The 15,967-nt window shown below is 47.3% G+C and overlaps 1 protein-coding gene across 2 annotated transcripts in view; it reads left to right on the top strand.

The window, feature by feature from the left end:
* The window catches only part of LOC129820013 (trafficking protein particle complex subunit 9-like), a 296,319-nt gene that overhangs the window by 180,956 nt on the left and 99,396 nt on the right, over positions 1 to 15,967 (top strand). For both annotated transcript variants that reach the window (XM_055876803.1, XM_055876802.1), the window contains one exon: positions 1,429 to 1,539. In XM_055876803.1, the coding sequence (XP_055732778.1) occupies positions 1,429 to 1,539 (111 nt within the window). The remainder of the gene's footprint in view (positions 1 to 1,428; positions 1,540 to 15,967) is intronic.

Here is a 15,967-nt window from a genome sequence, read left to right as displayed (position 1 = left end):
CCAAGCAACAGTCAACAAAGTTTAATATGTTAAAACCAGCCAATCAAATTTTCGGGGGACAGACTTGGTGGAGACAACCAAGCATTGAATGTGTTCCTTGGTAAAGATTGCCACTCCACCACCTTTGGAAGATCTGTCTTGCCGAAAAACGTTATAACCAGAAAGGTTAACATCAGTGTTCAAAACACTCTTTCTTAACCACGTTTGAGTAATGACCAACACATCTAGATTGGAGCTGTGAACCCATACTTTCAATTGATACTTTTTAGGTACTAAGCTTCTAGTGTTAACGTGCAGAATCCCCATGTTTTTATGAGAGCAAAAATCTGTGAAGCAGATATCAGAGCACAAATCAGAATTGGGGCTAGCAACAGTAGATGGGCCAGGGTGTACATGCACATTTCCAGATATCATCAGCAGTATTGTATAATCAGGGCAAGGCAGAGGACAGGGATCTCTGCAGTGTTGATTTTTTTTAATGACATTTGAAAGTGCATCAGATGGCAACAAGATCATATTGTACAGCAATTTCATCAGGTAACATGAATACAAAGTCGGGCGAGAGGTGGTGAGAATAGGATGGGAGGCCAAGAGTCTGTGTAGCCAATAGAGAGTCAGAGTCCCCAGTGTGGGAACAAAAGTATGTCCCACGGTCAGGTAAACAAGCAAGTTCATAGTCAACAAAGCACGCAGGAGTCCTGAGGCAAATAGCATAAAGCACAATAAAAAATATATCGACTTGGGGCTAGCCGCTGTAAGTTCAGAGTCATTCGCCTCAACAGTGCGTGTGTGCTGGATGCGAGCAAAAGCTTGGGAGAGAGAGGGGAGTGTGGCAGGGGGTACCTGTTCCAGACAGGGAGACAGGCCAGGGCAGACGGTGAACAGGTCACCAGGTGGAATCCTATCACCCACTTGGGAGAATCTATTTTCGGGTAGGCAGATTCCTTGTAGAAAATCCCAGCTAGCTAGCTAATGTAGCTAGCAAGTCTGTCCGCGTTTTTTTCCCAAGTGGAAAAGGAGGTCGTTAGCTAGCTATACCCCTTCAGTTTCGGCGAATGGTCCTTTACGACGTCCAAACAAAGTTGTCCTGTAGCTGTTATATTTTGGAGATTGTGAGGAGGATATCTTCTGATGTGAAGATCCGGTTCTATCTTTCTCCCCTATAACCCGTCAGTGTGTATGCGTGGTTCTAACCCGGTTCTAACTTTGTCCCCTACAACCCGTCAGTGTGTATGCGTGGTTCTAACCCGGTTCTAACTTTCTCCCCTATAACCCGTCAGTGTGTATGCGTGGTTCTAACCCGGTTCTAACTTTCTCCCCTATAACCCGTCAGTGTGTATGCGTGGTTCTAACCCGGTTCTAACTTTCTCCCCTATAACCCGTCAGTGTGTATGCGTGGTTCTAACCCGGTTCTATCTTTCTCCCCAGAACCCGTCAGTGCCACCTGCTGTTGGACGTGTTCAATTCAACAGAACATGAGCTGACGGTCAGCGCCAACAACAACCAGGACCTGGTGCTGCACGCCTCAGAGTGTCAGAGGTATGTGACCTTTAACCTGCCCATTCACAGGGGAGTCAGTGGATAACATTCTACTCCATTCTATGTATTAAATGTACACATATTGTGGGCCAGGTTTCTCTTATGAACATGAGCACATAAATTAATTTACGGATATGAACACAAACACAAATCCAACCAGTCAGAGTCATATGAGTGAACGATGTACCTTGATCAAACCTGTGTTGTGTGATTATGTGATGTATATAGCCTGCAGTGTATTTTCTGTCTTCAGGTGTGTTAAACTGGTTTCTTATAGCCTGTAGTTGGGCTTATGATACTCTAACGGCTAGGAATGGGTTAGTTCTGACCGGTCAACTCTGCCTTGTCTACCTAACTATTGTAGTTAGGTCCGTTGTTGACATCCCTCTGATCCCATTTGTGATGTTTTTACTGGGGTCAATAATGACAGCTTCTGGAGCAGCCCTTTAAAGGGATAGTTCACCCAAATGACAAAATGACATTGGCCTCCCATACTCAACGGACCCAGAACGGGGTCAATACGGACTGCCAGTCGAGCGTCGACCCCAGGTATCATACAACCCCACATAAGACCTGGAAAATGTATAAAATGGCAAGAAATGAACAATCCCTTTAAACCACCCCCCCCTTTACTAACCTAAACTCTCTATGAAGCTGCTCATTTCACTGGATTTTAGTGACTTTGAACACTAAGCGGGAAGCTCCATCAGTAGCTAGCTGTATCTCTAAACGCACATTCATTCTGCATTGATGAAGACATGTTGGAAGTTTGTTTACAGTGAGCTACTGTACGTCTTGACATGGGATTATTCTGACACTGTCGCTTCCTCTCCCTCCTCTCCCTATCTCTGAACCTCGCCTCTCTCCCTGCCTCCATTCCTCTCCTCTCTTCCTCATACCGCCTGTTAACCCTCTGAACATTACCGAATTCTGATTCCTGTCACAGCTATCTCTGAGCAGTGTCGTCCTCCTGCGATGAGTGCCGGTGGGGAAGTGTGCATGTGTGGGGAACACCACATGGGTGTACTCTACAGGAGAGGAATGCTCTCTTACGTCCTGTATGGGAGAGAACATGGAGTGGTGTGGGGGGTTGTTCTTTTCAGCCACTCAAACATTTTTCAGAATATCCTTCTCTAGGACTTTTTTTAATTGAACCTTTTATTTAATTAGGCAAGTCAGGTAAGAACACATTCTTATTTACAGTGATGGCTAGGAACAGTGGGTTAACTGCCTTGTTCAGGGGCAGAACGACAGATTTGTACCTTGTCAGCTCGGGAATTTGATCTAGCAACCTTTCGGTTACTGGCCCAACACTCTAACCACTAGGCTACCTACCTGCCGCTGACTATTGGACAATGTAGCTTTTAGGACAGCTCTACAAATGATTAGCTTTAGCTATTTCCCTGTCTCCACTTTGTTTCCTTTTAGCCTGTGAATGTTTGTCTTTCTTATACTCTACACGGCTGGTTCATAAGTTACGTCCATCTTGCTGTTCAAAAGATGTAGGGAGGTCTCCTAACTTTTCCAGGAAAGTGACAGTAAGACTTTGGAGCTCCTTGTTCTCTAGTCTATTGGTACAATAATAACACGTTATGAATGATGCACCAACTGCATTCAGAGACGTCTTTTTAAAGAGGTTGTGTTATCTTTTAAAGAGTTTTAATTAAGAGTGTGCACGTGAGCCAGGCAGGTCAGCGGTTCATTTTTAATCGCTGATATTACAGCTGCGGTGGAGACAAAGAGCTCCGAATCCCGCCTGAGCTTCCATACATTAGAACAGGAAAACACTCTCAGTAAACTTAAGCCCTGGATTCTATAAGATATTAAGAAGGGAAATTGTCCAAATCATTTTTTATGCAGTTTATTAACTTTTTTAAAAACAATTATTCCGTCTGTATATATTGCGTTATTAACAAAAACCCTCTCTGTTTATATAGTGCTATTGTATTAGTTTAAAGTTAAGCTGGGAAATGTTATTTGCATTAATACTTCCAATGCACATGGCATGTGGATGCAGAGAAGGAGTAATTAAGAAAAACACTCACTCTGTTTATATAGTGCTATTCTATTAGTTTAAAGCTACACTGGGGATTTTAATTTGCAGAAATACGACGCTGCTCGTTCATGGCAGAAAGAAAGAGGTTTGGTTGCTTTCATGTTCTCCCATCTTTCAACGCTCAGCCTCCTCCTAGATCTTTAACCCTCGCTCCTGTTCATTACTGCTGAAAGACAGATGAGAGGAGCAGGCGATATGAATGAGAATGGCCGCTCTGATGTTTGGAAGCCCTAGAAAGCTCGAACACAGACCTCTTTCTGCCTCTTCAACCAGACATGCTTTTGTATGAGGTTTTCACCGTGTGGGATAGGGAGAATAGAGAGAGCAGGACTTGTGTCTATTTTAGTTAGGTTGTTTTGTCTTTGTGCTCTCCAAAATTCATTGACCCCTTTGGTGTTTAGGTTCATCTTTGTCTTGATTTGTGTGGGCTGCTACAATATTATTCATGACTTTCATGAAATTCACAGCATGAGACCTCAAGGGACCATAACCCACAATTAAAATGAGAGAACCTTTATGCAGACCTGAATAGTACGTAAGCCAATGTAGCGGGGACTAGTGACATACTTGTTGATGAACAGAAAGCTAAATACACTCAGTTGCCAATTTATTAGGTACACCCATCAAGAACCGAGTACCAGAACAGATAGAATTCTTCTGGAAATTCTTGCTCAATTGGTATCAAGGGACCTAACGTGTGCCAGGAAAACATTCTCCATACCATTACACCACCGCTACCAGCATGTACTGTTGAAACCAGGCAGGATGGTGTGCAGCTTCTTCTTGTTTAAAGCTGATAGGAGTGGAACCCGGTGTGGTCGTCTGCAGCAATACATCGACGAGTTGTGCGTTCCGAGATGTTCTTCTGCACACCACTGTTGTACTGCGTTGATCTCTCTCATCAACGTGCTGTTTGCGCCCACAGGACTGCCGCTGACTGGATGTTTAATGTTTGTTGCACCATTCTCAGTAAACCCTAGACATTGGCGTGCTTGAAAAGCCCAGGGGGCTGGTCATTTCTGAGATACTGGAACCAGCGCGCCTGGCACCGACGATCATACCATGCTCAATGTCGCTTAGGTCACTTGTTTTGCCCATTCTAACGTTCAATGAAACAGGAACTGAATGCCTCGATGCCTGTCTGCCTGCTTTATACAGCAAGCCACGGTGGCCGTGGGGACTCACTGTCTGTAGGTGCAAACCATTTTCGTGAACAAGGTGGTGTACCTAATAAACTGATCACTGGATGTATATCTGTCAGCTTCCAAACAAACTACTATGAGAAATGTGTTCCCTAAGCCCTCGGAAACTCGAAGACAAATGGACCAGAGCCAACAGCCATGGCTGTTGTTCTCCACATTGACTTCCTTGTGTGTATGCGCGAGTGTATTTTTGTGCATGTGCCGTTTTAAGTGCCTGAAGTGTATCAGTTTAAGCTCTGACTGCCAGACAGAGAGAATCCCTGAGGGATGTCCTCTTTATATCTCTGTCTGTTCTGTGTGAACGAAAGCTCAGGGTGAACAACCTTGACTGGAGCGTCTCCTCGTGTGGTGATGAAGCCTTCCTTTTCAACCCAGCCTTATCGTAGTCCACGTAATATCCTTGAAGTTTCTTTGCTCCGTTCATGCTGCAAGCTGCTGGTATTTCCTGCGTGGCCTGAAGCCTCTGTTGGAATCACAGGTCTCTGCTGGGGTTTTGGTCTTCCAGCTCTGTGGTGGTGGTGGCCCATTTTGAGCCGCTCAGCCTGTTTACAGACATGGGTGATAGAGAACTTTGAAACAACAGCCCATTACACAGCAATCTGAAATGAATCTTTCTCCAGCTACTGGCTGGTGAGGTTGTTTAAAAGACACTAGAATAGTTTGCAAATGTATTATTATCAGCCTATGTTTTGGCCTTTTTTCATTAAAGAAGTGATAGTTTTGCCAGCATCTGTGTACTGTGACTATAGTCAGACACGTGGGATGTGTCCTGGATGTGTCCTGGATGTGTCCTGGATGTGTCCTAGATGTGTCCTGGATGTGTCCTAGATGTGTCCTGGATGTGTCCTAGATGTGTCCTGGATGTGTCCTAGATGTGTCCTGGATGTGTCCTAGATGTGTCCTAGATGTGTCCTGGATGTGTCCTAGATGTGTCCTGGATGTGTCCTGGATGTGTCCTGGATGTGTTCTAGATGTGTCCTGGATGTGTCCTAAATGTGTCCTGGATGTGTCCTGGATCATCCAGTTGATCCAGTGGCGGCTTCTGGTCGACACACCCCTCTCAGGCAACCTCTCCCCTCTTCAGCTGTGTCTCCTAGAGGGCTTTGGTCAGGGGGTGTCCGCATGTGTGACGTAGCTTAGAGAGAGCGAGAAAGAGACCTCCTCTGGCACCCCAGCAAGTGGTGACTGCAGCGTTTCTCACTTTACTCACACAGACTCAGTCAGACCTCTTTCTGTTTACACATGCCTATCGGCACGAACACGTGTATGTCACACAAAGATGGTTTCCATGGTGACCACTTATCCACTTTCCTGTGTGTCTTACAAGAAGGCAGAGAGTATTATTCGACCATTTCCTTACGATGCTCTGTAATATCTGTCTGCTGAGGAGATGGGGCCGTGGTTTGTGTGTGCATGCGTGCAGGGTTTTGGCGCTTCCTCTGCGACAGAGATGAGACCTGAATGTTCTGAGGTTCACTTCCTACTGCGCAAGATTCACTTCACATCCAGGGGGAAAATACGCCTTGTTGATGCTGTGTGAATTTGCTGTGAGGATAAATATTTTTCCTAAACATGTTTTTCCCCTCTCCTTCCTTCCTTTTGAAAAATGGGTCCTTCTGGGGACACATTCATTATGGAAAAGTAATGGTATTTTATAGAGGCTCCCACCCTCCCGAACTCGCCCCCATGGGGACAAGGAGTGGATTTAGGTGTGGGACCATCAAGATCCCTGCTCACCTGTGTGTGTGTGTGTGTGTGTGTGTGTGTGTGTGTGTGTGTGTGATAGCATCAACATGCAAGTAAGTTGAGAAATATATAGTGCTGTAATATCAAAACACATTCAGAAGCATAGTATTATATTTGCTTTGTCTTCTGAAACTTGTAAACAGTTGAAACCCTCAGGCCAGGCAACATCTTGTGTTTTCCTCTTGATCTACCTCTAATCCAATTCATTCACAGCTATAATCTCATCTAGTTGAAACCCAAACTGATGTTTTATCATTAGATATACCGACCTACTAGATAATAATGAAGCGTATCATTTCAACATCCAACAGTGTGTTCTCAAAGCTTTGTTTGTCTACATAGAGAGAAACCCCACGCTCTATAATGTCCCTGTCTGCAAACTCTGCATTGACTGAATGTAGATATCATGTTGATCAATTCATTCGCAGATTCCTGCACTGAGCCATGTCCATGCTGTATATCCATACTGTAATTGTTCGTATAGATCTGTTTCTACAGCTGACCATCTGATAGAGGTGTGTGTGTGTGTGTGTGTGTGTGTGTGTGTGTGTGTGTGTGTGTGTGTGTGTGTGTGTGTGTGTGTGTGTGTGTGTGTGTGTGTGTGTGTGTGTGTGTGTGTGTGTGTGTGTGTGTGCGTGCACGTGATACAGCAGGGCCGATATTGATGGAGTCGGCCCTGAGGCTGCTGGTAACCAGGGGTTACGGGGAGTCAGCCGCATGCAGTCTAAAAATAGCGTCTTGCTCTCGCCCGCCTCCGCACCCCCGCCTCCGCACCGCCCGCCCCACTGTCAGCACATGAGCTCAAGCATGTGAGCTAAAAATAGAACCCTGGGCTCAGTCGCGCACATACACACACTGTCGCACACACACACACACTGTCGCACACACACACACACACACTGTCGCACACACACACACACACACACTGTCGCACACACACACACTGTCGCACACACACACACTGTCACACACACACACACACTGTCGCACACACACACACACACACACTGTCGCACACACACACACACTGTCGCACACACACACACTGTCGCACACACACACACTCTCGCACACACACACACTGTCGCACACACACACACACACTGTCTCACACACACACACACACACACACACTCTGTCTCGCACACACACACACACACACACACTCTGTCGCGCACACACACACACACACACACACTCTGTCGCGCACACACACACACACACTCTGTCGCGCACACACACACACACACACTCTGTCGCGCACACACACACACACACTCTGTCGCGCACACATTGCTGATTTTTCTATTTTCCTCTCAGCCTCACCCCAGTGAAGTCACTGACTGTTAAAGCGGCAGCAGAAACACTTTGATACAAACACTTATCTTTTCTCGCTGCTTCTCGCTCTCTTTTGTCCCCCATTCCTGTCCTCTTTCTCTCTGGCTCTCTCTCTCTCTAATGGATTCCTGTGCAGGTTAAGATGAAGTGTTCTGCTCTGCTGGTTGAATAATCAAAGGAAAAGATAGATGTGTGTATAATTATAATTGGTAACATTTGTAGGTCTAACCAGAAGACATAATTGCATGATCAGATTATGATATACATCTGTGAGTGAAAAGGGGAATTGTAGTTGTCAGTCTCTTTTCTTCTTACCCACCCCCGTGACGCAACGCTACTGTGTGTGTGTGACTGAGTGTGTGTGTGTGTGCCCCTCTCTCCCTTCCTCCGTGTGTGTTAGTTTTTCGCCAAGCCTGACATATTCAGACGAACCGACACTTACAGCAATCAGATGATTCACAGCAGAGCAGGGCTGAAATGGACTCCCTCACAATCTAGTGTAGTTATCGTGTGCTGTTGGTCCCAAGCATCGCATCACTTAAACACAGAGGTCATTCCACAGAGAACTATCTCCATCAGGACCATCTTATTACCCCCGTAAAGTAGGTCTGGCTGTTAGAGAGCGCTACAGGCCACCAATATGTGTGTGTTAAAATAATAATGATGTATACGCATGTGTGAAATGGTAATGTGTTTTTTGTACATACCAACTCCCCCTGAGACACCGTCGAAGAGTGAGGTCACGGCCAGGCTCAGCCTCGATCAACGGTGACACTGGAACAATTAGGGTTAAGTACCTTGCTCATGGACAGATTCTTCACCTTGTCGGCTCGGGGATTCGAACTGTGCTTGTATTTATAGTATACAAATATAAATAAACTACCTACCTGTGTCACTACATATGCCCTTGGGCATCGTTCCCTAGCCCAGTTACAGCAAAGCCATTGCTTTTAAAGTGGTAACCGCGTTCACATTTCCCCATTCCCCGTATGCAATGAGTATTGCAGCGTGATGTTCACATTGAATGGAGGCAGCAGGACGCTTAAACCCTTTCAAATGTTAACTATCTTACTGTATGAATAAAATATACATGGTTTCATGTGGTCTCTCTCCCAGGTGACATGCATGAACAGATTCATGCTCTGAAAGGTAGAGAAGGGTGAAGGGAGGGTGATATAGTCTGGAGGTGGAGGGAGGGTGATATAGTCTGGAGGTGAATGGAGGGTGATATGGTCTGGAGGTGGAGGGAGGTGAATGGAGGGTGATATGGTCTGGAGGTGGAGGGAGGGTGATGTGGTCTGGAGGTGGAGGGAGGTGAATGGAGGGTGATATGGTCTGGAGGTGGAGGGAGGGTGATATAGTCTGGAGGTGGAGGGAGGGTGATATAGTCTGGAGGTGGAGGGAGGGTGATATGGTCTGGAGGTGGAGGGAGGGTGATATGGTCTGGAGGTGGAGGGAGGGTGATATAGTCTGGAGGTGGAGGGAGGGTGATATAGTCTGGAGGTGGAGGGAGGGTGATATAGTCTGGAGGTGGAGGGAGGGTGATATGGTCTGGAGGTGGAGGGAGGGTGATATGGTCTGGAGGTGGAGGGAGGGTGATATAGTCTGGAGGTGGAGGGAGGGTGATATAGTCTGGAGGTGGAGGGAGGGTGATATAGTCTGGAGGTGGAGGGAGGTGAATGGAGGGTGATATGGTCTGGAGGTGAATGGAGGGTGATATAGTCTGGAGGTGGAGGGAGGGTGATATAGTCTGGAGGTGGAGGGAGGTGAATGGAGGGTGATATGGTCTGGAGGTAGAGGGGGTGAATGGAGGGTAATATGGTCTGGAGGTAGAGGGGGTGAATGGAGGGTAATATGGTCTGGAGGTAGAGGGGGTGAATGGAGGGTAATATGGTCTGGAGGTAGAGGGGGTGAATGGAGGGTGATATGGTCTGGAGGTAGAGGGGGGTGAATGGAGGGTAATATGGTCTGGAGGTAGAGGGGGTGAATGGAGGGTAATATGGTCTGGAGGTAGAGGGGGTGAATGGAGGGTGATATAGTCTGGAGGTGGAGGGAGGGTAATGTGGTCTGGAGGTAGAGGGGGTGAATGGAGGGTGATGTGGTCTGGAGGTAGAGGCGGGTGAATGGAGGGTAATATGGTCTGGAGGTGGAGGGAGGTGAATGGAGGGTGATATGGTCTGGAGGTAGAGGGGGGTGAATGGAGGGTGATATGGTCTGGAGGTGGAGGGAGGTGAATGGAGGGTGATATGGTCTGGAGGTAGAGGGAGGTGAATGGAGGGTGATATGGTCTGGAGGTAGAGGGGGGTGAATGGAGGGTAATATGGTCTGGAGGTAGAGGGAGGTGAATGGAGGGTGATATGGTCTGGAGGTAGAGGGGGGTGAATGGAGGGTGATATGGTCTGGAGGTAGAGGGGGGTGAATGGAGGGTGATGTGGTCTGGAGGTAGCGGGAGGGTGATGTGGTCTGGAGGTAGAGGGAGGGTGATATTGTCTGGAGGTGGAGGGAGGGTGATGCGGTCTGGAGGTGGAGAGAGGGTGATGTGGTCTGGAGGTAGAGGGAGGGTGATGTGGTCTGGAGGTAGAGGGAGGGTGATGTGGTCTGGAGGTAGAGGGAGGGTGATGTGGTCTGGAGGTGGAGGGAGGGTGATGTGGTCTGGAGGTGGAGAGAGGGTGATGTGGTCTGGAGGTGGAGAGAGGGTGATGTGGTCTGGAGGTGGAGAGAGGGTGATGTGGTCTGGAGGTGGAGAGAGAGTGATGTGGTCTGGAGGTGGAGAGAGGGTGATGTGGTCTGGAGGTAGAGGGAGGGTGATGTGGTCTGGAGGGAGGGTGATGTGGTCTGGAGGGAGGGTGATGTGGTCTGGAGGTGGAGGGAGGGTGATGTGGTCTGGAGGTGGAGGGAGGGTAATGTGGTCTGGAGGTAGAGGGAGGGTGATGTGGTCTGGAGGTGGAGGGAGGGTGATGTGGTCTGGAGGTAGAGGGAGGGTAATGTGGTCTGGAGGTAGAGGGAGGGTGATGTGGTCTGGAGGTGGAGAGAGGGTGATGTGGTCTGGAGGTAGAGGGAGGGTAATGTGGTCTGGAGGTAGAGGGAGGGTAATGTGGTCTGGAGGTGGAGAGAGGGTAATGTGGTCTGGAGGTAGAGGGAGGGTAATGTGGTCTGGAGGTAGAGGGAGGGTAATGTGGTCTGGAGGTGGAGAGAGGGTAATGTGGTCTGGAGGTAGAGGGAGGGTGATGTGGTCTGGAGGTAGAGGGAGGGTAATGTGGTCTGGAGGTAGAGGGAGGGTGATGTGGTCTGGAGGTAGAGGGAGGGTAATGTGGTCTGGAGGTAGAGGGAGGGTAATGTGGTCTGGAGGTAGAGGGAGGGTGATGTGGTCTGGAGGTAGAGGGAGGGTAATGTGGTCTGGAGGTAGAGGGAGGGGGAGGGTGATGTGGTCTGGAGGGAGGGTGATGTGGTCTGGAGGGAGGGTGTTGTGGTCTGGAGGTAGAGGGAGGGTGATGTGGTCTGGAGGTAGAGGGAGGGGGAGGGTGATGTGGTCTGGAGGGAGGGTGATGTGGTCTGGAGGGAGGGTGATGTGGTCTGGAGGTAGAGGGAGGGTGATGTGGTCTGGATGTAGAGGGAGGGTGATGTGGTCTGGATGTAGAGGGAGGGTGATGTGGTCTGGAGGGAGGGTGATGTGGTCTGGAGGGAGGTTGATGTGGTCTGGAGGTAGAGGGAGGGTGATGTGGTCTGGAGGTAGAGGGAGGGTAATGTGGTCTGGAGGTAGAGGGAGGGTAATGTGGTCTGGAGGTAGAGGGAGGGTAATGTGGTCTGGAGGTAGAGGGAGGGTGATGTGGTCTGGAGGTAGAGGGAGGGTAATGTGGTCTGGAGGTAGAGGGAGGGTAATGTGGTCTGGAGGTAGAGGGAGGGTAATGTGGTCTGGAGGTAGAGGGAGGGTAATGTGGTCTGGAGGTAGAGGGAGGGTAATGTGGTCTGGAGGTAGAGGGAGGGGGAGGGTGATGTGGTCTGGAGGGAGGGTGATGTGGTCTGGAGGGAGGGTGATGTGGTCTGGAGGGAGGGTGATGTGGTCTGGAGGTAGAGGGAGGGTGATGTGGTCTGGATGTAGAGGGAGGGTGATGTGGTCTGGAGGGAGGGTGATGTGGTCTGGAGGGAGGGTGATGTGGTCTGGAGGGAGGTTGATGTGGTCTGGAGGGAGGTTGATGTGGTCTGGAGGTGGAGAGAGGAAGAGGTGGTGAAGGGAGGGTGATCTTGGATGGGGATTAGGTCTGGAGACCGTTGATGGCGGCCCCTAGTCCTCCCTACCCTCTCAGACCTCAGTAATAGACTAGATTATGTTTAAACCCTGCAAGACGCCACAATCAATTCATAAGAGAAGTGCGGCAGTGGTTTAGAAGAAATTAGATTGTTGTTAACCCTTCCCTGTCCAGCAGCAGGGCTATGCAGCAGGCTCTATCCCACTGTTAGACATGAGATGTATAGGCTTCTGTCTTTGCACCTGTTTGAGACGTGACCTAATTTGGGAAATGTACAGAATTGTTAGTAGTCTAATTGCAGTGCATATTCTGTTTATTCACAAAAGAACAATCCTATAGACTATTTGTGTTGTTGGAACAAGATATTTGGTGGCTCAATGTGACTGAAGAAGTGAAAGCAGTGCTGGTTTGAAGATGGGACTTCAGTCAGGGACATAAACCCAGCACCACTAATGGTTTCCATGTGTTTGATGCCATTCAATTCGCTCCGTTCCAGCCACTATTATGAGCCATCCTCCCCTCAGCAGCCTCCGGTGGACTGTGTGTGTGCCTGCCTACTGTACGTGCGTGTGTTGCATTTAAAGCAGAGGCTTCTCGTTTGTCTGCTCCGAGCTCCTAATTGGTATTTAATTTCTGCTGTCCTTTGTAACGGAGGCCTGTGAAATGATAATTGCATTGCTCTTCCTCCCTCCCTTCCTCTGATGGGTTTGGTGGGTGTGTGTGGGTGTGTGCACACTCCAGGCATTCATATAAACCAAGCAATACAAAGAGATGGACATCCACACATTGCTTAAAGACTGACATGTGTCCCTGTCATTAGGTACACTTTTGAATTCCTGTTCAGGTAGTGTATAGGATTTAAGAAGTACCACCTTAGGTAATAAAACTGTTGTCTGAAGACTAGAATGCAGTAGAGTATTACACATCAAAGCTGCTGACTCACATCCTAATTAAACTACAGTAGCGTTCCCTTTCTCACCTTTCCACCTCTGGCTTCTGGATGCTCACTGCTTGATACACACAATGTTTCTAATGTGTGTGTGTGGTGATTCATCATTTGGAGGACGGTGTGTGTGTGTGTTTTCAGAGACCACACAGACTCTTGCAGACACACTCACACTAGGGCTCTCATTTTTTTGTGTGATTCTGTTTTGTTTTCTCAGTCCCCCCCATAGTTATTTTTATCAAGTTTTCACTTCCACACTTTTTTTTTACTAGAAAAACAATTGATGTTCTAAGTCCATATCAATGCTTAAAACACTTCAGGAAACCACTTTTGAGGTCTGGGACAAATGTAAGAATGTAGAATTTTGGGTGTATTCAGCTGGGTACCAGCCAGAGACCATTGTTTGGTTAGCGGTGTTTCTGTAGCTCTCATGTGATTGCAAAACAAGTGGCCACTGGATTGATGCAAATAGTCATGATATCATTCTGCTAGGTAGGCATAGGCTACTTTGTAGTTGACATTTAATTGAGAAGGTTTGTCGGAAAGCCTTTCCATGTACCGACAGACGGTCATAATTAGCGTTATCGTTAACGGCGACGCAGCGTAGACTACACGTACACCACACGCGCCGGCCATTCCTGTGGCATTTCAGAAAGTTGCAGGAAAACACATCACTGATGCATTTTGTTCATGTCTTATGATTAACTTGGGTAAATTAATGCATTTTCTAATAAGTTCAATACATTTAGTTGATTTCCTGTTAAGTTCAATATATTTTTGAATATTGTTGAATTCCGTTTTAAAGTCTGGATTCCGTCTGTTTTCCGGAACGCAGATTTTATAGGGCCCTATAAAAAGAAATCTCTCTTTCGCTCTCTCTCTCACACACACACACACACACACACACACACACACACACACACACACACACACACACACACACACACACACACACACACACACACACACACACACACACACACACACACACACACACACACACACACACACACACACACACACACACACACACACACACACACACACACACACACACACACACACACACACAGAGGTCTGTTGGTTGTGACTGTGTGAACTGCATGGTGTTCTCTGTACGTATAGATACAGCTCCTCTGGGACCAGTGAGCTGAGTATCTCTTAGCTGAGATCCACAGATGAACACACACATCAATATATCGACCCAGTGTTGTGGTACCAAGCAGAAAAAATGGAAATAGACACCCTTTTCCTTAATAAACAGAGATTTTTTATTGATTTATTATTTAACCTTTATTTAATTAGGCAAGTCAGTTAAGAACAAATTCTTATTTACAATGACAGCCTACCAAAAGGCAAAATACCTCCTGCGGGGACGGGGGGCTGGTATTATTATAATTTAAAAAAAAATATATAACATAAGTATAGGACAAAACACAACAAGAGAGACAACACTACATAGAGAGACCTAAGACAACAACATAGCAAGGCAGCAACACAACATAACAACATGGTACCAACATTATTGTTTACAGACAACGGCACAAAGGGAAATCACACAAAGCAGCCACAACTGTCAGTAAGAGTGTCCGTGATTGAGTCTTTGTATGAAGAGATGGAAATAAAACTGTCCAGTTTGAGTGTTTGTTGCAGCTCGTTCCAGTCGCTAGCTGCAGTAGTCGACTATCAACTTCGCTGTGGGCTGGTGGAGGCTGCAGACACGGTGATCTGAGCTATCTGATTTGCCAGCGGTAGGCCTATAGGTGCACTTGACTTGCTCTCCAGTTTATACCTTCAGTCACATGAAATTGTTCAAAATGACAGTATGAGACAGAGAGAGAGAATATCTAAGAGCCTGACAAGAGAAGGAAAGAAACAGAGAGAGAGGAAGTGAAGGAGACAGACAGTCACTAGTTATAAATTCTCATAAAGATTTGGGCGGTGATAAAAAACCTGGGCCCTGCAGCTGTTTCTCTAAATGTCTTTGTGATTTGACTGTTGTCCTCATGACATCGTCATCACTTTCACCTTGCTGGGGGAATCAATTTCTCGGTCACGGCCTGTTCATTTACTACCACATCCATCGCCATTAACTACACACAGGCCAGAAATAACATTCTCGTAGGTTTTATGTTGGTTTAAAATATTGATTTAAAATCGACAATGTTATAATGCAGTTTAAGTGATAGATGAATGAATGAAATAAAACAAAGAACCTAAGCAGATGACATCTGATTTTGCTAGAGAGATAATCAGGTATAATGCATTATTTTAACAGTTACTTCACAGAGTTAGTGGAATGGTAGATAGACACCGGTATGCGTGCAGAGGAGAGGATTTGACTTCCCTACTGCTCCAGAGTTTGACTGATCTGTTTGAGTGGATAGGATCATGTACGACAGCAGAAAGAGATCTGGGAACAGGCTAGCCTTGAATCACTCCTCTGTGAGGTCCACAGGTGGCCAACCCAGTGCAGGGCAGGTTGTGTCGTTTCCTTCCGTGGGCTCTTATTGGCTATGGCAGGCCAGCAGAGGAAGTGGCTATTGGCTAAGACGGCAGACTGCATGGGAGTTGGCTATTGGCTAACACAGCAGAAACAGAGTGTGAATCTGATGCCTTTTGCATCGCTTAACACCATGCAGGGCCTGCGAGCAGACACTTTCACCTCGTCTTCTCTCTTCTTTTTTCTTCCTCTCTCTCCCTCCCTTCTTCCCTCTCCCTCCCTTCTTCCCTCTCTCTATCGTTTAACACCATGCAGGCCCCGGGAGCAGAAATGTTCACCTCTCCCTCTCTCCCTCTCTCCGGTTGTCTTCATCCACTGCCTTCCTTCTCGACCCGCACGGTGCAGTATCAATGTACTAGACTGTACAGGCTGCATCCAATTTGATACTTT

Source organism: Salvelinus fontinalis, chromosome 22, assembly GCF_029448725.1.
Source record: "Salvelinus fontinalis isolate EN_2023a chromosome 22, ASM2944872v1, whole genome shotgun sequence".
Lineage (NCBI taxonomy): Eukaryota > Metazoa > Chordata > Actinopteri > Salmoniformes > Salmonidae > Salvelinus > Salvelinus fontinalis.
Note: the sequence above shows the minus strand (reverse complement) of the source record. Positions and strands in the feature narration are given on the sequence as shown.